Raw genomic sequence first — 26229 nt, 5'->3', positions numbered from 1 at the left:
TTTTTATTAACATGGCAGTAACTAGAGTAACGGCTTCCCAAGTTGACTCAGCTAGTAAAGAATCCACCTGCAATGTGGGAGACCTGGGTTTGATCCCTGGGTTGGAAAGGTCCCCTGGAGAAGGGAAAGGCTACCCACCCCAGTATTCTTGCCTGGAGAACAGTCCATGGGGTTGAAAAGAGTCAGACGTGACTGAGTGGCTTTCAAGTGATTCACTGGTAAAGGAGCTGCCTGCCAATGCAAGAGCAGTGAGCTTGATCCCTGGGTGGGGAAGATCTCGTGGAGGAGGAAATGACAACCCACTCCAGGATTCTTGGCTGAGAGATCCCATGGAGAGGAGTCTGGTGGGCTGCAGTGCATGGGGTTTCAAAAGAGTTGCACATGACTTTGCGACTAAACAACAACAAACTAGAGTACGTGGCAGTAGCTAATTATAATAATGTTCCAGTCGGAAGTTAAAGGTCAGATTGGTTTTCTGAAACTCTGGTGGGGGTTTAGTCGCTAAGTTGTGTCTGACTCTGTGACCCCATGGACCCCTCCAGGCTCTTCTGTCCATGGGATTCTCCAGGCAAGAATAACTAGAGCGGTTTGCCATTTCCTTCTCCAGGGGATCTTCCTGACCCAGGGATGGTACTTGTGTCTCCTGCATTGAAGGCAGATTCTTTACCACTGAGCCACCAGGGAAACCCACTCTAAAACTCTAAATCTCTTAAATATAAGGATTCGAAAAGTTTAAGATAAAAGGATAGAAGAAAATGAAACTTACTAACACTGGGCCAAAGGAAGCTGGAATGGTTCTATCAATAGCAATCAAAATTAAGTTTAAGGCAAAAAGCATTACTATTAATAAAGAGGGTCATTTCACAAAAGGTTCACTTCTACAGGAAGATATTAATTCTACCTTTCTATGACATTTATCTGGAGAAGGCAATGGCACCCCACTCCAGTACTCTTGCTTGGAAAATCCCACGGACGGAGGAGCCTGGTAGGCTGCAGTCCATGGAATCGCTAAGAGTCAAACACGACTGAGCAACTTCACTTTCACTTTTCCCTTTCATGCGGGGATCTTCCCAACCCAAGAATTGAACCAGGGTTTCATGCATTATGGGCAGATTCTTTACTATCTGAGCCACCAGGGAAGCTGTATTGTCTTAAATGTGTATATTATAAAAACAGAGAACCTAAAAATTAATTAGCTAAGTATTCATCTCAGTTCAGTTCAGTTGCTCAGTCGTGTCCGACTCTTTGCGACCCCATGAAAGATAGCAAAGTAAACCCAAAGGAAAGTAGGAGAAAGGAAAGAAAAACTAAAACAGAAATTAGTGAAATTAAAAAAATATTGCATTCATATTGTTAATGCAATAAAAATATTGCACTAAATATTTAGTGCAGAAATATTGCACTTATTGTTTTCTCATGTGAAAAGAATTAACAAAGCCAGACTTTTTTTTTTTTTTTAAGGCAAATGAGATTGACAAACCTCCTATGTGACTGATCCAGGAGAAAAGGAGGTGCAGATAATACCAGGGCTAAGAAAAGGGGGCTATATTATAGATGGTGTAGATGCTAAAATAAAAGGCTGTTATTAATAACTATATGCCAATACATGTGAAAATGTGGGAACCTAGAGTCTGTCATACAGAGTTACATTGTCAGAAAGAGAAAAACAATCATATATTAACACATTATATGAAACAGAGAAAAGTGGTACTGATGAACTTATTTGCAGGGCAGGAATAGCGATGCATACATAGAGAATGGAATTGTGGACAGAGCGGGGAAGAGAGAGTGGGAAGAACTGAGAGAGGAACACTGAAATATATACTCTCAGTTCAGTTCAGTTCAATCGCTCAGTCGTGTCTGACTCTGCGACTCCATGAATTGCGGCATGCCAGGCCTCCCTGTCCATCACCAACTCCTGGAGTTCACTCAGATTCACGTCCATTGAGTCAATGATGCCATCCAGCCATCTCATCCTCGGTTGTCCTCTTCTCCTCCTGCCCCCAATCCCTTCCAGCATCAGAGTCTTTTCTAATGAGTCAACTCTTTGCATGAGGTGGCCAAAGTACTGGAGTTTCAGCTTTAGCATCATTCCCTCCAAAGAAATCCCAGAGCTGATCTCCTTCAGAATGGACTGGTTGGATCTCCTCGCAGTCCAAGGGACTCTCAAGAGTCTTCTCCAACACCACAGTTCAAACACATCAATTCTTCGGCACTCAGCTTTCTTCACAGTCCAACTCTCACATCCATACATGACCACAGGAAAAACCATAGCCTTGACTAGATGGACCTTTGTTGGCAAAGTAATGTCTCTGCTTTTCAATATGCTATCTAGGTTGGTCATAACTTTTCTTCCAAGGAGTAAGCGTCTTTTAATTTCATGGCTGCAGTCACCATCTGCAGTGATTTTGGAGCCCAAAAAAATAAAGTCTGACACTGTTTCCACTGTTTCCCCATCTATTTGCCATGAAGTGATGGGACCAGATGCCATGATCTTCGTTTTCTGAATGTTGAGCTTTAAGCCAACTTTTTCACTCTCCTCTTTCACTTTCATCAAGAGGCTTTCTCGTTCCTCTTCACTTTCTGCCATAAGGGTGGTGTCATCTGCATATCTGAGGTTATTGCTATTTCTCCCGGCAACCTTGATTCCAGCCTGTGCTTCTTCCAGCCCAGCGTTTCTCATGATGTACTCTGCATATAAGTTAAATAAGCAGGATGACAATATACACTACTGTGTATGAAATAGACAGCTAGTGGAAAGCTGCTGTATAGCACAGGGGGCTCAGCTCGGTGCTCTGTGATGACCTAGAGGTGTGTGGTGGGGGGAGCGGGTGGGAGGGAGGCTCAGGAAAGAGGATATATATATTTACATATAGCTGATTCACGATGTTGCACAGCAGAAACTAACACAACATTGTAAATCTACTATATCCCAATTACAAAATAAACAATAAAATAAAATTAGTGATGAACCTGGGGGAAAAAATGAAAAAAGTCAGATAGTTAGAAAAATAAAATAATAAAGTGAGTTCAAGAAGCAGGAAACCCAAATAGTTCCTGTAACCATTAAAGAAATTAAATTAAAAAACCTAGTAGGTGAACAGATATAACACACAGGCCCCCACTGTATGGCCAACTAATGACGACAAATCAAAGTGTTCAGCCACTATACTGATCTCTGTAGCCACTCCCTTTAATCCTGAAGCACTGTCTTCAGCTGTAAAGGACTGTGAGGCTGCATGTTTGTTCCACCCTTCTAGGATGCATATCTACCTGTCAACTGGCAAAGGCCAGGTAGTGTCCCATGATTCAGAAAACTCTGAGGAGCCTTTCAAAATAATAAGCTCTCTCTGAGGCCCATCAGGCTTCCCTGGTAGCTCAGCTGGTAAAGAATCCATCTGCAATGTGGGAAATCTGGGTTCGATCCCTGGGTTGGGAAGATCTCCTGGAGAAGGAAAAAACTACCCACTCCAGTATTCTTGGGCTTTCCTTTTGGCTCACCTGGTAAAGAATCTGCCTGCAATGCGGGAGACCTGGGTTTGATCCCTGGGTTGGGAAGATCCCCTGGAGAAGAGAAAGGCTACCCTACCCACTCCAGTATTCTGGCCTGGAGAATTCCATCGACTGTACAGTCCATGGGGTTGCAAAGAGTCAGACACGACTGAGCAAAGACCCATCAGTTAATAGCATGAACATTTTGAGGTTATAAAGGTAAGGAAACTTCCACTAGAAGTTAAGAAAGGGTTTCCTGGATGACCCAGTGGTTGAGAATACACCTGCCAATGCAAGGGACAGGGCTTCCATCCCTGGTCTGGCAAGACTCCATAGGCCCTGGGGCAGCTAAGCCCTTCAAAGCCCTAGAGCCCTGGCGCTGTGCTCCCCAGGAGGGACCACTGCAGTGAGAAGCCTGAGCACCACAGCTAGAGAGTAGCCCTGTTCCTGCTACTGGAGAAAGATGGCAAGACCTGGCGCAGCCAAAACGTGATTAAGTAAAATGAGCACCACAGCTAGAGAGTAGCCCTGTTCCTGCCACTGGAGAAAGATGGCAAGACCTGGCACAGCCAAAACGTGATTAAGTAAAATGAGCACCACAGCTAGAGAGTAGCCCTGTTCCTGCCACTGGAGAAAGACGGCAAGACCCAGCGCAGCCAAAACGTAATTAAGTAAAATGAGCACCACAACTAGAGAGTAGTCCTGTTCCTGACACTGTAGAAAGATGGCAAGACCCAGCGCAGCCAAAACGTAATTAATTAACATTTTAAAAAAGAAGTTAAGAAAACTTGACTGTAGAACTCATTTCTTTTGGGGTACGGATATACTCCCCTTAAGGTAATACAGTAGGTATTCCTGCTATAGAATAATCCTAAGAAATTCTCCACGTGAAGGCAAGATCATGTAAACTTCCCAAGGCAGGCATTAATGTAAACAAATTATAAAGATCCTACTTTTTTTAGAAAGGAATTCACCTTACAACATGATCTACTTATCAAATGAATCAGTTGTGAGCGAATTTTCAGGATATACTAGACAGCATCCTGATAACCGGTGATGTTCCATCCTTCTATTAGTTCTCATATTCAGAAGGAAAGGAATCAACTTTGCTGAGCTACTGAAATCTCAGGATCCTGAATATGATGGGAATTTGTGGGTTAGGACGAAGGCGACATCAGAGAAGAGATCACGAAATGTTTAGAAGTATAGACCAGCAGTCCCCAGCCGTTTTGGCACCAGGGACCGGATTCTTGGACAACAGTTTTTCTATGGACCGGGGTTGGAGGGATGGTTTGGGGATGATTCAGACACATCATATTTATTGTGTACTTTATTTCTATTATTATTATATCAACTCCACCTCAGATCATCAGGTATTAGATTCCAGAGGTTGGGGACCCCTGGTGTAGATTCTGACACTCCAGGAAGCATGACAGAGCCAGCACTACCACCACCAGTTGATGGGTTTTCTCCCCAGACGTTGTTAGCTCATCACAGCATTTGGCACTCCAGCAGCCCCTCTTGCCCCTGAGGCTGGGCCTCCTCTGATTGTCCATGATGCTCACATCCATGCTAAATGAAGCACTTGAGGATTTTTTAAAATTTTATTTTATTGAAGTATAGTTGATTTACGTTGTTGGGTTAATTTTTGCTGACTCACCTTATATATACACACACACACACATTCTTAGCACTTGAGGATTATTTTGAAAAATGATTTGAGTTACCATTATGGTCTTTACCTTGGCAAGACTCTTTGGTTTTGACTATTTTTATTTTAGGGATTAAAATCTGATTTTGCTTATACAATGGAATATTGCTCAGCATTTAGAGAAAGGAAGACTGGAGAATGCATGCATCTCCATGCAAAATCTCAAACACAATATATGGAGGGAAAGAAGCAACACACAAGCATATATGCTGTATGATTCTACCCAGAATGTGCTGTGTGGATTCAAGAATGGGCAAAACAAATATGGTACTATGAGAAAGAACAGTGGCTGCATCAAAACAATTGGGGATGGACATGTACACACTGCTGTATTTAAAATGGGTAACCAATAAGGACCTACTATATAGCACAGGGAACTCTGCTTAATGTCATGGGGCAGCCTGAGTGGGAGGGGAGTTTGGGGAAGAATGGATACCTGTGTTATGTATGGTTGAGTCCCTTTGCTATTCACCTGAAACTATCACAACACTGTTTGTTAACTGACAGTGTGAAGTGAAAGTTGCTCAGTCATGTCTGACTCTTTGTAACTCCATGGACTGGACAGTTCATTAAATTCTCCAGGCCAGAAGGCTGGAGTGGGTAGCTCTTCCCTTCTCCAGGGGATCTTCTGAACCCAGGGTCTGAACCCAGGTCTCCCACATTGCAGGCAGATTCTTTACCAGCTGAGCCACAAGGAAAGTCCAAGAATACTGGAGTGGGTAGCCTGTCCCTTCTCCAGTGGATCTTCCTGACCCAGGAATTGAACTGGGGTCTCCTGCATTTTATACCCCGAGACAAAGTGCAAAGTTTTTTAAAACAAACTCAGAATAAATTTAAGGACTGCCCTGTTGGGCTTCCCTTATAGCTCAGTTGGGAAAGAATCTGCCTACAATGCAGGAGACCTGGGTTTGATTTCTGGGTTGGGAAGATCCCCTGGAGAAAGAAATGGCAACCCACTCCAGTATTCTTGCCTGGAGAATCTCACGGACAGAGGAGCCTGACAGGCTACAGTCCATGGAGTTGCAAGAGTTGGACACGACTTAGCGACTAAACCACCACCACCTGTTGGTCCAGTTGGATGAGGAGATGGCAGCCCACTCCAGTATCCTTGCCTGGAGAATTCCATGGACAGAGGAGCCTGGTGGGCTACAGTTCATGGGGTTCCAAAGATCGGACACAACTGAGCAACTAACACACGCTGTTGACCCAGTGTTTAAGACTCCACACTGCCAATACAGGGGGCCCAGGTTCGATCCCTCGTTGGGGAACTAAGATGCCATATGCCATGTGGCAAGGCCAAGGGATAAAAATAAATAGATCAATTTGGGAAGGAGTAATACAAATTTTTTAAAAGAATAAATTTAATAACCAAGGAAGTGAAAGACCTGTTGAAAATGATTCATTTTAAGTAAGAGGAAATTTGCTTGTGCTTTTGAGTCTGCGATTCATGTTCCAGAGCTTTCTTGACTCCTTCATTCAGTGTCCAGAATAGAAATCAAGGTTTGTTTTCAGGTGTGAAAAAAATGGTATGCTGTGTGCTTTGTGTCCTCCTGTGTGGGAAAAGGACTTACCGGAAGTGAATAATTTATGTTTGGACAGAAATCTTACTTTCTCTCCTTGCACACATCTCATCCATGTCTGGCAGATACTTACATGCATTCTTTCTGTGTAGGAAAGAAAAAGTCCAAATTCAAAACGTTTAAGAAGTTCTTTGGGAAGAAGAAGAGAAAGGAGTCGTCTTCTTCCACAGGAAGTAGCACCTGGAAGCAAAGTCAGGCGAAGAACGAGGTCATGGCCATTGAGTCAGGACCAGCGGGCTACGACTCAGAGGATGAGCTGGAGTGAGTTGTCTTTTCCGTCCTTCAGGCTTGTGTGTTCCAGGGAGCAGAGGAGGACACAGGAGGACCCCAAAACTCAGGCTTGTTGTCATGGGTACTCGATGGACTTCTGAGCCCACTCTCCTCCTAAATAATTCCACAGAAGGTGTTTGAGATTCTTCCATAGAAGTGGTGTTTTCTGTCTTTCTGTACACAGGGATGCAGAAAGTTGGTGGGGGGAGATTATTAGGTACCTGTTATGTGCCAGGTGTGTATATATCAAAAGTCTGCAATAAATGTAGGAGGGGTGGTAAGAGACACCATCTTATAAGTGAGGGAACCAAGCTTGGGAGAAATTTCAGAAAATCCACCCAGTGTCCTGCTCTGCAGGGTGGCAAGATTAGGATGTAATCCCTGATTTCATTGGACTTAAAACTCTTTTTGAGGACCTGGATACTATACCAGAAAAATACATCTGTCTAAGCCTAAACCTTGAATAACCGAATAAGAAAATTTTCCATTAGAGAGGAGTAGGGGGAAGGCTTCTTAACTTCTTAGAAAAATCATCCAAAAAACATTGTTCCCTACAAAATCTGGGAAAGTTGCTTGGTCGTGTCTGACTCTTTGCGAGCCCATGGACTATACAGTCCATGGAATTTTCCAGGCCAGAATACTGGAGTGGGTAGCCTTTTCCTTCTCCAGGAGATCTTCCCAACCCAGGGATCGAACCCAAGCCTTCCGCATTGCAGGTGGATTCTTTACCAGCTGAGCTACAAGGCAAGACCCTCCCCCCAAAAAAACATTGTTAGGAAGAACAAAACCAATAGGTATAAAATATGGAAAAGTCTAGTGAAGAAATCCTTATTTCCTAACTTGTATTTCATCAAAATATAGTTATAATGCACATGCTTCAGTTATTCTAGCAGTTATTTCTGTGAGTAAAAGGAGGTGAAAAAACAGATTTGTTTCCTTGTCAGGTTTTATATTTCCTTTAAACAACATTGACACCTTAATTTGAGAGTAAAACTCTTTGGGAGGCATAATGACCCTGGTGGGTCACAGACCATACTGAGATGGGTTCACCGGCTCTCGCATCCCTGGGAGGGGTCCTGTCTCCTCCCTCCTCACCAGTCTCTTTGCCCATTTCTAGAGTAGAAATTACACTAGAGTGTTCCATTCCCAGGTGGCACTAGTGGTAAAGAACCTGCCTGCCCGCCAGTGCAGGAGACATAAGAGATGTGAGTTCGATCCCTGGGTTGTAAAGTTCCCCTGGAGGAGGGCATGGCAACCCACCCCAGTGTCTCCTGTCCTGGAGAATCCCATGGACAGAAGAGCCTGCAGGGCTACAGTCCACTCTTCAACAGAGTCAGACAAAACTTAAGGAACTCTGCACACAGGTGCAGAAGTCACACTGACCGCTTGGTGGCAGCAAATGACTAAAGAGGAGAGGTTTGAGTTTAGTCTTTCAGTGTTTCTCCTGGTGTGGGCGGGGAGCAAAAAGCACCCACGTGGTAGCTTGTGAAGACTGAACTCTACACGCATTTTTAAAAGGCAGCTCCAGACTCTTGGGGAGCAAGAGATGATAATATTGCTCACTTTTACATGTCTTCACTGGGTCAGCCCCAGGGACATTATAACACTTGTGCCCCCACCCCCCACCCCAACACACAGCCTGTCTCTCCACCAAAACACAGACAAGGAACAAGAGCATGGCTGGAGGGGTGAGCTGGGCTGAAATGACCTGTCCACTTGTCCATCTTCTATCACCAGAGTCCATGGATGGTGCCCTTTTCATCTTTGTATTCTCGGCACCTGGCGGGGGCCAGTCCTGGTGGAGGTTCCCTGGAGTGCTGCTAGGAGAGGAAGCTTGCTGTGGGGTAGGAAACGTCCTTCAAGAGCAGAGATGAAACAACATCTTCTCTCTTTTATCCCAGATTTACTGAGAGATCACTGATACATAACACTGGGGGGGTTCTAAGTCGTACACTGTGTTGATTTAATGCACTTACACGCTGCCAAATGATCACCACCATAGCATTCCCTAATTCCTGCATCACGCCACCTAATTGCTATTTCTCTTTCGTGGTGAGAATGTTTAAGATCTAAGTCTGTAATATGGCATAAGTAACTTTAATCGTTGTGCTGCTCCAGCTGTGCTGTAGCCCTGAACTTACCTTGTGGCTGGAAGTTTGTACCCTTTGAGAACATCTCCCTGCTCCCCCTACCCCCCAGCCCCTGGTAACCACCGTTTAATCTTTGTGTCTGTGTTTGCGAAGCCATTTCAGTCGTGTCCGACTCTTTACGACCCTGTAGACCATAGCCCACCAGGCTCCCCTGTCCATGGGGTTCTCCAGGCAAGAATACTGGAATGTGTTGCTTTCGTTTTTAGATTCCACATGTGAAATCATAGAGTATTTGTCTTTCTCTGTCTGACATATTTCACTTAGCCTAATGCCTTCAGCATCCATCCATGTTGTTGCAAATGGAAGGTTGTCCTTCCTTCTCATGAATAAATAATATTCCATTGTACATACGTATCACACCTTCTTTACCCGTTCACCCATTGAGGGACCCCTAGTTTGTTTCCATAGTTTGGCTGTTGTGAATAGTTTTACAATGAACGTGGGAATTCAGATGTCTCTTCAAGATCCTGTTTTCGTTTCCTTCAGATAAATACCCAAAAGCAGAATTGCTGGATCACATGATAGTTCTGTTGATACTTTTAACTTTTTGAGGAACCTCTATACTGTTCTCCATAGCGACTGCCCCAACTTACATTCTCAGCAACGGTGCAAAAGGGTTCACTTTTCTCCACATCCTTACTATCACTTCTCTCCTTTAATTTTTGTAAAAGCCATTTTCACAGATCTGAAGTGATGTCCCTTTGGTTTTGATTTGCATTTCCTTGATGGTTGGGGATGTTGAGTACCTTGTCACATGCCCGTTGGTCACCTGTTGTCTTTGACAAAATGTCTATTTAGATCTTCTTATTTTGTATTTGGATTGGGTTTTTGCTGTTGAGCTGTATGAGTCCTTTATATATGTTACTATTCTGGATATTATCCCTTTACCAAATACAAGCTTGCAAATATTTTTTCCCATTCTGTAAATTGCCTTTTCATTTCATCGATGGTTTCCTTTGCTGTGCAGAAGCTACTTAATGTGATGTATTCCTACTTGTTTATTTTTGCTTTTGTTTCCTTTGCTTTGATGTCAGATTGAGTAACTCATTTCCAGATGTCAGGGCGCTTACCCCCTATTTTTTCTTCTAGTTTTTCAGTTTCAGGCCTTACATTCAAGTCTTTAATCCATTTTGATTTTTGTGTATGGTGTGAGATAGTGATCCAGTTTCATTCTTTTGCCTGCGACTGTCCAAGTTTTCCAAACACTGTTTACTGAAGAGACTGTCCTTTCCCCATGGTATATTCTTGGTTTCTATGTCATGGAGTAATTGACAGTATAAGAAACAAAAATTTAAAGGTGCTCTTTAGTCTCTGTAAAGAGTCCATGAGCCTGCTAGACTTTGTAGAAACTTCTCATCAATCACTATGGGCAAAAAGGTCCACTCACCGGGGTTTCCCTGGTGGCTTAGAGGTAAAGAATCTGCCTTTCAGTGCAGGGGACACGGGTTCGTTCACTGGTCCAGGAAGATCCCCCGTGCCCCAGATCTGCTGGGCCTGTGTGCCACAACTGTTGAGCCCGTGCTTCAGAGCCCAGGAGCACAACTGCTGAAGCCTACGTGCTCTACAGCCTGTGCTCCACAGCAAGAGAAGCTGCTGCAATGAGAAGCCTGCGCATTGCAACCAGAGAATAGCCCGAGCTCTCCACAACCAGGGAGAGCCCACATACAGCAACAAAGACCCAGCACAGCCAAACAAAAGCAAACAAATTTATAAAGAAAAAAGTTCCGCTTACCAAGGTGCATGGATGCTGACAAACCACATGAAGCCCTGTAAATTTGAAAAAGTTGATGCCCATTTATTGAATCAATGTGGTTATGCTTCTTGAGCCTCTTAATCTATTGGCTTGGCCAAAAAGTTTGCTCGGGTTTTCCTTACGATCTTATAGAAGGGACTCTTGTGGTGGTCCAGTGGCTAAGACTCTATGCTCCGAATGCAGGAAGTCCATGGTTTGATTCCTGGTCAGGGAACTAGATTCCACGTGCTACAACTACAAGTTTGCATGTTGCAACTAAAGATCATGCATACTTCAACTAAGACCAGGTGTAGCCAGATGAATAAATTTTTTTTTTAAAGACCCTATAGAAAACCCTGACCACCTTTTTGGCCAACCCGATGTAGCAATTTTACTTCACCACCCCCCTCCCTGCTTTGTTTCATGTCACTGATCTGATGGAGACTATCCCACAATCTGCATCTGTTTTCTTTTGGTGTGATTGATCTCATCCCTATGTTCTCTGAATTTCTTGTAGAGTAGTAGATGGACCTAGATACTTGATTAGCGGTGGATTCAAGATGGCACTGGTACTTACTGCCCCATCACATCATCAGGCACATGCTTTCTGCTTGTCTCACTTCTGGTGATGCCTAGGCTGAGTCGTGGACTCAGGGGTTCTTTCTTATCTGATCCCTCCATCAACCCTTATCTGGTGGTTTTTACACCTGCTGATGGTCACTCAGTGCTTATCTACTCTTGCTTTATTGACTTCGTCGAAGCCTTTGACTGTGTGGATCACAACAAACACTGGAAAATTCTTAAAGAGGTGGGAATACCAGACCACCTGACCTACCTCCTAAGAAATCTGTATGCGGGTCAAGAGGCAACAGTTAGAACTGGACATGGAACAACAGGCTGGTTCCAAATTGGGAAAGGAGTACATCAAGGCTGTATACTGTCACCCTGCTTGTTTAACTTATATGCAGAGTACATCATGAGAAATGCTGGGCTGGAAGAAGCACAAGCTGGAATCAAGATTGCCAGGAGAAATATCAATAACCTCAGATATGCAGATGATACTACCCTTATGGCAGAAAGGGAAGAAGAACTAAAGAGCCTCTTGATGAAAGTGAAAGAGGAGAGTGAAAAAGTTAGCTTAAAGCTCAACATTCAGAAAACAAAGATCATGGCATCTGATCCCATCACTTCATGGGAAATAGATGGGGAAACAGTGGAAACAGTGAGAGACTTTATTTTTTGGGGCTCCAAAATCACTGCAGATGGTGACTGCAGCCATGAAATTAAAAGACACTTACTCCTTGGAAGGAAAGTTATGACCAACCTAGACAGCATATTTAAAAGCAGAGACATTACTTTGCCAACAAAGGTCCATCTAGTCAAAGCTATAGTTTTCCCAGTAGTCATGTATGGATGTGAGAGCTGGCCTATAAAGCTGAGCGCTGAAGAATTGATGCTTTTGAACTGTGGTGTTGGAGAAGACTCTTGAGAGTCCCTTGGACTGCAAGGAGATCCAACCAGTCAATCCAGGCTCCTCTGTCCATGGAAACTCTCCAGGCAAGAATACTGGAATGGGTTGCCATATCCTCCTCCAGCGGATCTTCTCAACCCAGGGATCAAACCCAGGTCTCCTGAATTGCAGGCAGATTCTTTACCAGCTGAGCTACCAGGGAAGCCCAATATGAGACTATCAATTACTAATATTAGACTTAGAATTACACTGAGTCACCAGGGAAGTCCCAATCCTTACTTATTTTTATGCTCACATTGTCCTGTCTTATGCTACTGAGGGTCACTTCAGATTAGTTCCTTGTTCTTTTGATGTTTTGACATTCCATTTGTTTCTGAAGGGGTCTTTTCTTTCTTGCCTGTTGAGAAATTTTACATTATTTTGCACATTTCCTGCCCTAGACCTGTAATCAGCCATTTCCTCACAGGTTCCTTTAGCGTGAAGTGGTTTTTAGAGACCACAGTTTGCCTGCCATAGGTGATGATTGCTAGTTGTTGTTCAGTCACTCAGTTGCGTCCGACTCTTTGCCACCCCATGGATTACAGCACATCAGACTTCCCTGTCCTTCGCCATCTCCCAGAGTTTGCTCAAACTCATGTTCATTGAGTCGGTGATGCCATCCACCCATCTCATCCTCTGTTGCCCCCTTCTCCTCCTGCCCCCAGTGTTTCCCAGGATCAGGGTCTTTCCCAGTGAGTTGGCTCTTTGCATCAGGTGGGCAAACTATTGCTCCATCTTCATCTTCAACATCAGTCCTGCCAATGAATATTCAGGGTTGATTTCCTTTAGGATTGACTAGTCAGCTATCATTGCTTCTAAGCCTTTCCAGTAGATATAGCCAGGAAATATTTCTTTTTAAGAGAGAAAAATAAATCATTAATTTACTGATATTTCCAGTTCAGATTTAATTGTACAAAACTTTTACTTCCTTGATTCTTTGTTTGAATTCATTTTTCTCTAATACTGGAAATCTTGGCTCTTAATGAGACTAACAAAATTATTTTCTTCATCATATAATAATTTTATTACTCCCTTCCCACACAGAGGTTACATACTATAAAGATTGTTCTGTGTTGTTTTTTTAAAATCAACATTGCTACTGATATAAGAACTACAATTTGCTGTCTTTGTGCTTTTTGGTCTTAGAATGTATCCTATTACGGATATAGAGTCAAAAGTCGCTTGGATATCAAATTAAAGTCTCTTGAAATCATTCTTTTCTCTGTGTGGTTATGCCAACAACCTGATATAAAATTAGACTTGTTTGTTTTCTGGTTTTAGAGACCAATTGATTTCCCTTTTTTTTGGTTTTGTCTTTTAACTATACCAAATGTTTACGTAGTTTCAAAGACAAAATTGTAATTGTAAGTAAATACTGTGGCACCCTGTCTGCCCATCTTGTTCTGTCCTTCCCCTTCAAGGAGACTATTTTTATTCATTTGTTCCTTATCCTCCATTTTTTATTTTTTAAAAAATATACATGGGAACTTTCCTGGAGGTCCAGTGGTTGAAACTCCATGCTTCCAATATAGGGGGTGCACGTTCAATCCCTGGTCAGGGAATTAAGATCCCACATGCTGCCCAGTGCAGCCAAGGTATTAAAAAAACAAAAACAAAAAACCGTTTCAAAAATACACAAACACACGTGTGTTCATATATGTTCACAGCCCTTTCCCAGTCAGAGCTAACCCACCATAAACACTGCTCCACGTTTTAACCCGCCATAAACACTGCTCCACGTTTACGCTTCACTTAGGAGGCTCTGATGTCGCCTGTACCCAAGGAGGCTCCTCACCCCTCGGTCGCCTGCAGAGCCTCTGTTGTCTGTTGTCTGTTGCCCACCTGCTGGGGGACACGTGGCCTGCCTCCAGCCTCTTGCGCGTATAAACGCTGCTGTCGTCAGTGGCCTCGGGCACAGGGCATTTCCACGCTGTCTCGAATTCTAGTTACACGCAGTGCGGAGGTGTTTGGGCAGTGATTATGGTTTCCAGAGGGCATGGCCACAGGCTGCCCACTGCGGGAGGGAGCCCCAGGTGTGCATGTGACCTTTGTGACAAGAGTTGTTGGCAGAGGGCCCCTCCTGGTTCTCTCACTGGGCCTCACTCTCGCCCAGACACGTGAGGGCACTTGGGAACTCCAAGTTCCCCACTGACACACTTACTGCCGTGGCTGGAAGTGTGGCTGACCAGGGCTCTCGGCCTCCTTAAGTGATAGAAATGGGCTTCCCAGGTGGTGCTGGTGGCAAAGAATCCAGCTGCCCATGCAGGAGACGCAGGGGATGCAGGTTCCATCTCCAGGTCGGGAAGATCCCCTGGAGAAGGAAATGGCAGCCCACTCCAGTATTCTTGCCTGGGAAATCCCATGGACAGAGGAGCCTGGTGGGCTACAGGCTCTAGGGTCGCAAAGAGTCCGATGTGACTGAGCAACTTAGCATAATCAGTAGAAATAGAGGTCAGAGAAGAAGTTCAGGCAAGGCTTTACGTGGGCCCCTGCTAAAACAGGGGGAAATGAAAAGAAGCAATAATTTCTCTTGCTTGCTGGCTCCTTGAGAAGGATGAACTTGTTCCTTACATGGGGTGAGGGTAGAGGTGTGTCCAGGGATCGGGCTACAGGGGTGGCTTAGGTGGTGCTGTGTGCAAGGGACATGCGCGGCCCCCTGCTTTGGCTTCCCTCTCTTCAAAAGTAGCAGTTGGGTTTTCTGGTCTCTCCGTATCTTTTGTCCAGAATTTGCCCCAGCTGCGCCTGCATGCAGTTATTTTCAGTCCCGTACTGTTTCCTTGTATTTTGTTGCTCTCGAAGAGGTGTGCCCAGGTGCAAGCATCGCAGCTCTACAGCACAGGGCCCCAGGGCCCAGGCGTCTCACATCACTAACCAGCACAGTTAGGTCTCTGGGGAGCAAGGGCACACCCAGGAGTCCCCAGGGTCTCCCAGGGGACAGGATGCCCAGGGTAGGGTTGGGGGGAGCTGGTGCTGAAGATGGCAGTGTCTGCGGGCCCGGCTTTCCTTCCTTCGCCTCGTCTGAGTCACCTCCTTCCACCTGTTGTTCAGGTTGCCACTGCCACTAGGAACATCTGACACGAACTACCACAGCCTCTTAGGACGTTTTGTGAACATCCTGTGGGTTCCGTTCCCAACTGGAGCCTGGAGCTTGGGGCCGGGGAGGGGGCTGCGCCGATGATGCCCGAAGGGCCTGCCACCTACACACTGGCCGAGTTGCACTAGTATCGTTATCAGTAGTGGGGGGGGCGTGGCTTTGCACTTGGCAGTTTTCATTTCGTAAATTCCTTATTTATTTATTTTTGGCTGTGCTAGGCCTTCCTTGCTGCCCAGGCTTTTACTCTAGTCATGTGGAGTGAGCAGGGTGGGGGTCGGGGAAGGGGGGGGTGCCGCCTCTCGAGTTGCGGCACTCCGGCTTCTCACTGCGGTGGCTTCTCTTGCGGCAGAGCACGGGCTCCAGGCTCTTGGGCTCAGGAGCTGCTGCTCAGGAGTTGTGGTACAGGGGCTTAGTTGCTGCAAGACATGCGGGATCTTCCTGATCTGTCCTTTTGTTGTTAGTCACCCAGTCATCTCTGACTCTTTGAAACCCTGTGAGCTCTAACCCGCCCAGGCTCTTCTGTCCTTGGGATTTTCCAGGCAAGAAATTGGGATGCCGTTCCCTTCTCCAGGCTATCTTCCCAACCCAGGGACTGAACCTGTGTCTCCTGCATTGGCAGGCGGATTCTTTACCACTGAGCCACCTGGGAAGCCCGCCATCCTCATTTCAAATTCGTGGTTGTGTATGTCCTGGACCACATGGTGAGGATGCCTCTGTCCAGCAGGCCCTCCTTCTCCTGTGCAAACACGGCCTCCGGCGCCCCAAGGGAGTGCGTGCTTGCCCACAGGGGACGACCTGACCCTCCCCGGGCATGCAGCACAGCCCACTTCACAGCCTGCCAGCCAGCCCAGGCCCCCTGCCAGCCCTTCCTCTCTGCAGGCCTGCTGTTCTGGACCTCTCACCTCATCAGACCTCGGTTTTCCCCTTAATGAAAAGAATTCACACCACCTTCAGATATGTCAGGAAAATTCCTAGCTCTACAGAGCTTCTAATAGTTGACTGTGGTATTTGATGGAATGAGCTGAGTCAGAGCAGTTACAAATAAAATACGGCTGGACAGTTGCTGGAGGGTGTGCCCTTACCCTCAAACCCGTAGGTTGATCCCGAGCCCAAACCCATAGTCGCAGTGCCTCTTTCTTCCTAGGGACTCGAGGGGCGCGCTGGGAAGCCGGGCCCTCTCCCACGACAGTATTTTCATCCCCGAATCGGGGCAGGACCCTCCTCGGCCGGTGCGGGTGTTTTCCCAAGAAAACGTGTGTGACCGGATTAAAGCTCTGCAGGTAAACTTTCCTGGGCAGCGGATATGCATTGGGAAGTCTTAAAATGATACCTGCTTTTCCTTGATATATTTTAAAGCCTAATTGAATGCACGTCACAGCTCTCCCAAGACTCGCCCAGTTGGTTACAGACGGGCCCTGTCTCCTTCTCATTTATAACCACTCACTCTCAAGATGACAGCAGGGGAACTGGTGGCAGACACTGAGTTTATTTAGCTCCCCGGCCTGGGCAAGGATGTTAAAAATACCTCCGGAATGAATGAATTACAGCAGGGGGATTTGGGGAGAAAAGTCACTGATGAAAACTACAGCAAATGTTCTTTATTCCAATCTAGTTAAAAATACAGTGTAATGTGAAAATGGGGCCGCCGCCTCCTCCCGGGAGCCTTCCAACCAAGCGGGGAGATGATGCCGGCATGAGCTCTGAGGATGATGGTCTGCCCAGGAGCCCCCCCGAGATGTCCCTGCTTCATGACATTGGTTCCAGCACTACCATAAAGGCAAGTGCAATCTGCACCACCCGGCTCCCTCCTCCTCCTCCCCCTGCCTCCACGAGGGGCCATCGGGCTCTGGTGGCCCCTGTGTGTGTTCCCCTAAGATTCCCGTGATGACTCCTGCTCAGTGTGCCCGGAGGGGTTCAAGCCAGCTCACTGGAGCCCACTGTCTGTCCTTGGGCTGTATTTATTTTCATTCTTTGAGCAGAAATTCAAGTCTCATTCAAGGATACGGTTTGGGGAACATTTTCCATGGTGGTTATAGATCTGATGCAGTTAACCTCATTTTTCCTGTCTGAGCAGATGACCAGACCAGGTATCCCATTTAAAAATGGAAAACAGTTTGAGTCTGCTTTCTGTCCTCATGATATTTGGCTGGAGGGAGAAGGGAGCTTCCCAGGTGGCTCAGTGGTAAAGAATCTGCCTGCCAGTGCAGGAGACACGAGTTTGATCCCTGGGTCTGAAAGAGCCCCTGGAAGAAGGTATGGGAACCCACTCTGGTATTCTTTCCTGGGAAATCCCATGGACAGAGGAGCCTGGCAGGCTTCAGTCCGTGAGGTCACAAAGAGCTGGACACGACTGAGTGACCGCGCACAAGCAGCTAGTGGTAACACCTCCGATTTAGTCCAGGCTCCTGCGTCTGCGTTTGGGACTCTGAGAACTTGTTGGTTTAGGGCTAGAAATGTGAGATGTGGCGCTGGTGGACAGGGCAACAGGGAAAGTTTGACAAGCAGGAGAGGTGTCTCTGACCCCATAAGGTGGGAAACTGATCCCAGAAGCCCCCCACCCACTTTGGAATCCAGGAGGAAGAACTGAGCCTTTTTCCCTTGTATATGACCAGCACGGCTCACACTGCCACCACCTGAGTCCCTAGGGCGGGCTGAGTGATGAAATATATGTCACTGGCGTTACAGAAATGCATAAATGACCAAGCAGACGATCATTTTCCCCTTGTAGACAAGCCTCCTCGTGGGGTGGGTGGAGCTGGAGTTCCCAGCACTGTGATCCGTTACCTAGAGCCACACCCCTGCCCTGTGTACCCACGGAGGGTCCAAGTGCCCTGGTCAAGGGCCATCCTTGGTGGATTTCTGCAGATTCTGTGCCGCTCTGAAATAGCTTCAGCAGTCAGTTCAGCTGGGAAGCTCAGAAGTTCCCCTGCAAAGGCAGATTGTTATTGTTCAGTCACTCAAACATGTTGACTCTTTGCAACCCCATGGACTGCAGCACACCAGGCTTCCCTATCTTCCACTATCCCAGAGTTTGCTCAGACTCATGTCCTTTGAGTCGATGATGCCATCCAGCTCATCCTCTGTCATCCCCTACTCTTCCTGCCTTCAGTCTTTCCCAGCATCAGGGTCTTTTCCAATGAGTCAGTTCTTCACATCAGGTAGCCAAAGTTTTGGAGCTGCAACTTCAGCATCAGTGTTTCCTATGAATATTCAGGGTTGATTTCCTTTAGGATTGATTGGTTTGATCTCCTAGCAGTCCAAGGGGCTCTCAAGAGTCTTCTCCAGCACCAGAGTTCAAAAGCAGGAAAAGGAGTATTTACCTGACTTGGGTGTGACTGTGGGTTCTCAGAAGGCAGAGGAAGGGCTGTGGTATAGTTGAAGTGTGAACACACCCAGGGCAGGGGTTCCCACATAGCAGGCCAGAGAATGACTCCTTCCAGAATTCTGCCCTGCTTGCTCCACGAGCAGGTCAGAGGGCAGTGGGCCACCCACACCTGCTTTCCCAGCTGGACGAGAAAGCAGAGAAGACACGGAGGAACGTGTGGCCCATTTCCTGGACTCCAAGCTCACCCTGCACCCTTTAGGTGCAGGGGAAAGGTGACAGGCTGATGGCCGTGTAAGGCGTCATTACCAGGTAACACACATATCTTGGCATCTTCACTGGCGGAGCCTCAGGAATGGGTGTGATTTTGTGTTTGTACCATGTGGTGGGGAACCTGAACCACCAAAGACTGACTCACCTCCACTCCATCCCATGGTTCTCTGACTTTCCCAGCAACGTGGTTCTCTGCATTTAGCTGGGACAGTCAGCTGGGATAGACAGTATAGGAGAGTTGGTAGCTTCTAAATCTGTTAAGGATTCAAGTGTGAACCCAGCCTCAAACCCATAAAGTGCCATGATGCACAAATTTCATAGTCTGACTAGGAGCCATTCATACAGGGCAGGGCTGACCTTGTCTTCAACATCCCTCCTTTCATGGTGACATTCTTTTTTTTTTTTAATTGGGTAATAGGACCCATTCACTGGCATCATCGGTAACCAAAATTTGAGCCTTCAAGACTTAAAAAAAAATAAAATATTTATTACTGTGGTTTTGAAGATGCAATGACCATATTTTGTGCCCTGAAAGTTTTTAGGGCCCAGTGAGTCGACCAAGAGGGTGAAACAACTCACAGCATTTGACATAATGGAACCATTAACTGCAAAAGGATGGGATTGTGGGCTGTTTGATCTTTTCCTGTTGTGACACCTCACACAGGCCCACTTGCTCGACAGAGAAACTTGGTGAAGATTATTATGAAAAAAAGGTCTTCAGTAAAATGTGTTTGGTGACACTGCCAAGATAACATTTCCTGGTGAATGGGTTTTTCAGAAAATATATGGGATTATTTTTAAGTTGCATTAGCATGTGAGGTAACAATGGATGATGTTTGCTTAGTGACGTTTAAGGTAAAATGACACCTAAGAGGTCCTTGTCTAGGTTTCCTGCCATTGAAGTAAGAAACAGGGGGTCAAGGGTGGCAGACTGGCAGGTCTCATTTGCTCTGGGTGATGAGGAAGAGAGCAAGGGAGACGGCCCAGCTCTGCCAGCCAAAGGCGGCACAGCCATCACTGCTGGTGAGACCGCAGCCTGGCCCGTTGCCTCAGGGACCTGGGGGAGAACAGAGTGGGCTCAGGCAGCTCTGTACCTCCCCGTGCGAGGACCCATTCCCCACGCGCCACACTCCACCCCCTCCTCAGTGTCAGGGTCCCTCTTTTTGAGGACGGTCAGGGTGAAGCAGCTGTCACCCAGGGTCACCCCACAGAACCCTCTGAACCCCAGGCTACTTCCTCAGGGCTTTGATCCACAGTCCCCCAGCAAAGAGCAACTTGTTAGACTCCTATTAAATGCTCCACTTCCAGAATCATCCAGAAGCACAGATTCCAGCAATACTGGGGAACTGGGAGCAAGCAGTGTAAACGTGAGCTCCAAAAGCTGCCGGCCCGCAGATAAAAAGACAAGTCAGCTTCTCCTCCTCTCCCGGATCTCAGCCCAGCTCACGTAGTTGCCTCACTGATCAGAGACAGAGCTTGATTCTCCTTAATCAGGAAGGGGCCCCAAGGACTCTCAGAACAACAGCTCAGACAGAGGCGAGGGCCCAGTCCCCTTTCAGGAAGACGAGCCGTGGTGGCCATCAGGTGGGTTTTCGGGGACAGAGGCCCAAGTTCAGGGTCAGAGACGTTCAGCTCCTTCCCAGACACCCACCTCAGAGCCAGAGTGGACCGTCTGCTCGGACGGTGCACACTTGGGAGCCGCGTGAAGAGCAGGCAAGGAATGTTGGCCCTTCAGGTTTACAGAGGGGTGACCCCAGCCCACGTCGTCACTGGGGAGCATTCTCACTCATGGAGTCACCCCATGTGCAGAGCAGTTCGTCTTGTTTGCTCTCTTGAGTCCCAGACAGTAAGAAAGAAACCCCAAATCTCAGCAAGTGTGGATGTCACTGTCCCTCCAGACAAGGGCACAGGGTTCTAACATGGACTCAGAGTGACATGGACTCATCCTGCCATGACTTTAAGGAGAACTACCTGGGGAAGACATCACCTGTCCGGTCGCAGGTGACTTCCCGAGTCATCAGCGATTGGGTGGGAGTCAAAGCCACGGGCATAGAGGGGGCCGTGGCCACGAGTCCTATGGTTCACTTAAAAATTTCCCTATTTTATTCCCCTAAGAACTCGAATCGATAAAGCCACAGAACTAAGAGAGATTATGTTCACTTAGATTCCTCTCCTCCTCGTTTTATTTATTTATTTTTACAAGTAGTTTTGTTTTTGTTATTTTTAATTTTTGGCTGCACAGCATGTGGGATCTTAGTTCCTCGATCAGGGATTGAACCCGTACCTCCTGCAGTGAAAGCTTGGAGTCTCAAACCACTGGCCTTCCAGGAAAGTCCCACCCCCTCATTTTAGTAATTGTCTTCTCCCAGTCGACAGGGATAAACTTTGTACTTGCATCAGATCAGTTCAGTTACTCAGTCATGTCTGACCCTTTGTGACTCCATGGACTGCAGCACACCAGGCTTCCATGTCCATCACCAACTCCCGGAGCTTACTCAAACTCATGTCCATCAAGTTGGTAATGCCATCCAACCATCTCATCCTCTGTTGTCCCCTTCTCCTCCCACCTTCACTCTTTCCCAGCATCAGGGTCTTTTCCAGTGAGTCAGTTCTTCACATCTGGTGGCCAAAGAATTGGAGTTTCAGCTTCAGCATCAGTCCTTCCAATGAACACCCAGGACTGGTCTCCTTTAGGATGGACTGGTTGGATCTTGCAGTCCAAGGGACCCTCAAGAGTCTTCTCCAACACCACAGTTCAAAAGCATCAATTCTTTGGCATTCAGCTTTCTTTATAGTCCAACTCTCACATCCATACATGACTACTGGAAAAACCATAGCTTTGACTAGACAGACTTTTGCAGGCAAAGTAATGTCTCTGCTTTTTAATATGCTGTCTAGGTTGGTCATAGCTTTTCTTCCAAGGAGCAGGCATCTTTTAATTTCAAGGCATCAGACAGTAGGAGATAATTATGTTAACAGGCCGCTGGCCACCTGCATCATCCTGTTGCTGCCTCATTCCTGAGAAGACCATAGACTAAGTCATATTGAGGTGCATAAACTTATGATCTTGAGTTAAAATGTAAACATTGTACCACCTCACACCCATTATGACAGCTACTATTAAAAAAAAAAAAACAGAAAATAACAAGTGTTGGTGGAGAGAATACAGACATTGATACCCTTGTGCAGTGTTAGTGGAAATATAAAATAGTGTAGCCACTATGGAAATCAGTATGATGGTTCCTGAAAAAAATTAAACATGATGTTACCTAGTGTTAGAAGCATTAGTTGCTTAGTCATGTCTGACTCTTTGCAACCCCATGGACTATAGCCCACCAGGCTCCCCTGTCCATGGGATTCTCCAGGCAAGAATACTGGAGTATTCTTTCTCTTTTTTCACACCCCTGGGCCTTCCCCATGACTTTCAGAGATGGGGCCAAGCCTGACCCCACCCTCGGAGGAATCGGGCTGGTCAGTTTCATGGGAGAAAGTTCCTTGTCCGAAGCACCTGTGCAGCTGCTGTGGGCAGGTGAAGGCAGAGTTACCCATTCATGGAGCATCTCAGACTCGGGTTCTTGGAAATGAGTGATGGGCCTGCAGGGTTGACCCACCATTTCAAACCCCGAGCCCAGAGATGATCATGATGAAAGGGGAAGCTGATGTGCTGGCTGTGCTGTTTGCTGTCTGTCAAGAGGCTGATGCTTGGCCTGTCTGCTCCTTGTCCCCTGAAGGTCTGTGTGGTTTCCTCGTCCCGGCCACAGTCTCCGGACCAGCTCTTCTCCAGGCAAGCGAGCGAAACTTCCGCCTCCCCTAGGACCTCGGACAGCAGCATGGTGCCCGTGGCTGACTTCGATTACCCCCCCGAGTTCTCCTCCTGCCTGGACAACTCTGCGGCCAAGCACAAGCTCCTCGTCAAGCCCCGCAACCAACGGTCCAGCAAGATGAGGCGGCTGTCCTCGGTAACCGGCCAGAGGCAGGGTGGGCAGGCCCCAAGCACCCAGACACCCGGCTCCTTCCCTGCAGGGTCCCCATCCTCTGAACCACCACCTACCCCTGTGGGACCTATGACCTGTGGGACCATGACCAGACTCCAGAAGCTGGGGGTGCTCGGGTTTCAACGTAAGTCAGATAAGCCCCTCCCAACAAAAGCACTTACTTATTTGTTCAGTCATTCATTCTACAACGCGTGCCAAGAGCCTGCTGTGAGCCATGGGACGCCTCCTTCCCACTGCCTTCAGTGTGATGTCCACACTGCAGGCCTGGCACAACCAGGCCCTGCCTGTTTACCTCCTCCCATTCTCACCAAACATGTTTTGACTTCCTTTCTTCTTTTGGAGCTCACCAGGCTGTCTCCCATCCCAGGCCTTAGGACCTGCTGTTGTATCCCCTGCTTGGGACACCCCCTATTCAGCCCTTGAGGGGATGGGCTTCCAGGTCCTCCCTCTGAGGTTCCCCCGAGCATCCTGTGGAAATCAGCCCACCTGCCAATCACTGTGGGCACTTTCTCCATGGCACTGGCCACACACAGATGTGACCTTTGTCAGTGGAGGCGCTTGGGTTTCACTGGTGGCTGAGATGGTAAAGAATCTGCCTGCAATGCAGAAGACCTGGGTCAGGGAGATCCCCTAGCGAAGGAAATGGCAGCCCACTCCAGTATTCTTGCCTGGAGAATTCCGTGGACAGAGGAGCCTGGCGGGCTTCAGTCCACGGGGTCACAAAGAGTCGGGCATGACTGAGCGACTAGTACTTTTTCTCTTTCTATGAGAAGACTGTGCTTCTAGCTTCTAGTCACAGAGATGCCATCCCCATGGGTGTTAGTGGAATGCCTAAATGAACGATCAAACGTGTGTAAGTAAATGACCGGGAAGAAGCCGAACAATTAGAATGGACACTGCCTGGGGTGAGGACCCACCTAGCGGCAGAGGGGTGGTGCCCTGTAAGGACGTGCTGCCCAGGGCAGGCATCAGCCTGTCCTCCGGGAGCTGAGAGCGCACTCGTGCAGTGCATCAGGTTCACGGGACAGTTGTCCCCCTCACCACTGCCACGCCTCATCCCCTGATGAGCTGAGAAGCAGGGTGTGGGCCAGCCCGGCCACCCAGAATGACAGGGCTAAGGAAGGGATACTCAGAGACTGACATCCCTTCCTCCTTCCCTCAGGACAAGACCATGAGGTGTTGATGAGATACCAGGGCAAGCTGGACACTTCAGCTGGAGGCAGTGGGTGGGCTCTCTCAGATTTCAGAGACACCCTGCAGAGAGTAGCTTTTCTTCTGGGCATGTGGAAGGCGCTTTCCTTTTTTTTCTCCCTGTCTGTCTCTTGCTTATTATATTATGGAAGTGGTCTATAATTTATGTTCCAGAATCAAAGTTCTAGACTTGATATAATTGGTTTACAGACTAGATTTTAAATAAAGGGAATAGCAATGAACTCAGAGATGTTATAATTTGCCCCAAGTCATACAGTAACTTTTGTTCCTCATCTAAAGGTTTACATGAAGTAATGTAGGATTTTCACATTCTTTAATTGTGGAAGGTGCTTTTTAAACTCACGACAGCAAGATTGAATTCTGAGAGAGATAACGCTGCAGAAAGGAGGCCATGTTACCCTCAGGCTAATGGCCTGTCCTGTCCCCCCTGCAAACTGGGGGGACCTAGGTGTTTGGGCAAATGCTTCTGTGTGCAGTGTCTCTCCAGTTAAAGGCTCAGTGCCACTGGGACTTGCAAGACCCACTGACTCCAATCTGCCTACCCTCATGCCGAGTGCGGCCACAGGACAAGGCAAAGCCAGCTCCTTCTGGCCCAGGTCTGAGCTTCCTTCCCATGGGGATGTCTTTTGCCCTGGAAGGATGTGTGTGTTGTCAGCCACTGCCTGCCCAGGACTTGGCAGCAGGAAGCCCAGCTCGTACTCTGGGTGGAAATGCATCATCCTCTCTTACTGTCCCCTGGGCAGAGCTCTTCTTCTTTCTTTACTTTTGAACTTGACTTAGCTCTTGAACCCCATCTTTTAGAATAAGAAGATTTCAGGCTGATTTACTGACTGACACAGACTGATTTAGGCAGTCTGTGTAAACTCAGTCATTCCTCGATTTAAACTCCGCCTTCTGCACATCTTGCCCCCTTTCTGGGTCGGGAGCAGACGTTTTTGGAGGTGTCTGTGTTTTCTGGATTGCACAGAGGTGTCACTGTTGGGTCCATGCCAGCTTCCTCCTTCCTGGTCCCCCACTGTAACCTCCTTGGGGCTGCCAGTGGCTCAAGCTGGATGTACCCAAGCCAGGCCTGCTCCTCAACTTTATGTGGACTTAGCCTGAGTTCCCGTCATTTTAAAACATGACCCATATCCTAAAGGATTTCCACGTCAAGGATTTCCCTCAGTAACAAAAGACAAGTAAAACCTTGCATGCTTGCTAAGTTGCTTCAGTCGTGGCCGACTCTTTGCGACGCTATGGACCGTAGCCCTCCAGGCTCCTCTGTCCATGGGGATTCTCCAGGCAAGAATACTGGGATGGGTTGCCGAGCCCTCCTCCAGGGGACCTTCCCGACCCAGGGATCGAACCCACATCTCTTATGTTTGCTGCATTGGCAGGTGGGTTCTTTATCACTAGCACCACCTGAGACACCCCAATAACATCTTAGGAACCTGAAACCTTTGAAAATTTTTCTGGAAATTTCACATATTCCTCTTTTCAAAACCAGAAGAATATGATTGTGTATCATGGCATGGCTAGCTTTGGTGTCGTCACAAACATCCCGGTTATCTTGTGTTAGCAAGCAGATGCCAGCTGGGAAGTATTAAAATAACAACAAAAACCTACTGCAGACAGTCCCCTGGGTGTTTCTTAAAAAGACAGAAGGAGGTCACTGCACGTGTGCAGCAGCCAGGGTGATGCTTGAAAAATCTAAAGACAGGTCTAAAGTCTTGTTGAAAACACCAGCATCAATGCTCTCGGCCTTTTGGTCATTTTCACATTTGCTTTTGAATGATCCTGATTACCTTGATCTCCTTTCCTTCCTAAAAGAGCAGGAATTGACTTTGTGGATAGCAGGGAGGAAGTAGACTAACTGTAGATTCCAGAGACCTTTCGGAAGAAAAATAGC

The 26229-nt window shown here is 47.1% G+C and overlaps 1 protein-coding gene across 7 annotated transcripts in view; it reads left to right on the top strand.

The window, feature by feature from the left end:
• Positions 1 to 26229, top strand: part of CRACDL (CRACD like) — a 126465-nt gene that overhangs the window by 81601 nt on the left and 18635 nt on the right. For 6 of the 7 annotated variants that reach the window (XM_040267649.1, XM_040267650.1, XM_040267645.1 and 3 more), the window contains 4 exons: positions 6876 to 7044; positions 16684 to 16819; positions 17152 to 17316; positions 22866 to 23093. In XM_040267649.1, coding sequence (XP_040123583.1) covers positions 6876 to 7044; positions 16684 to 16819; positions 17152 to 17316; positions 22866 to 23093 — 698 coding nt within the window. The remainder of the gene's footprint in view (positions 1 to 6875; positions 7045 to 16683; positions 16820 to 17151; positions 17317 to 22865; positions 23094 to 26229) is intronic. The other variant, XM_040267651.1, reaches the window with a different exon arrangement.

Source organism: Oryx dammah, unplaced genomic scaffold, assembly GCF_014754425.2.
Source record: "Oryx dammah isolate SB20612 unplaced genomic scaffold, SCBI_Odam_1.1 HiC_scaffold_25, whole genome shotgun sequence".
NCBI lineage: Eukaryota > Metazoa > Chordata > Mammalia > Artiodactyla > Bovidae > Oryx > Oryx dammah.
Note: the sequence above shows the minus strand (reverse complement) of the source record. Positions and strands in the feature narration are given on the sequence as shown.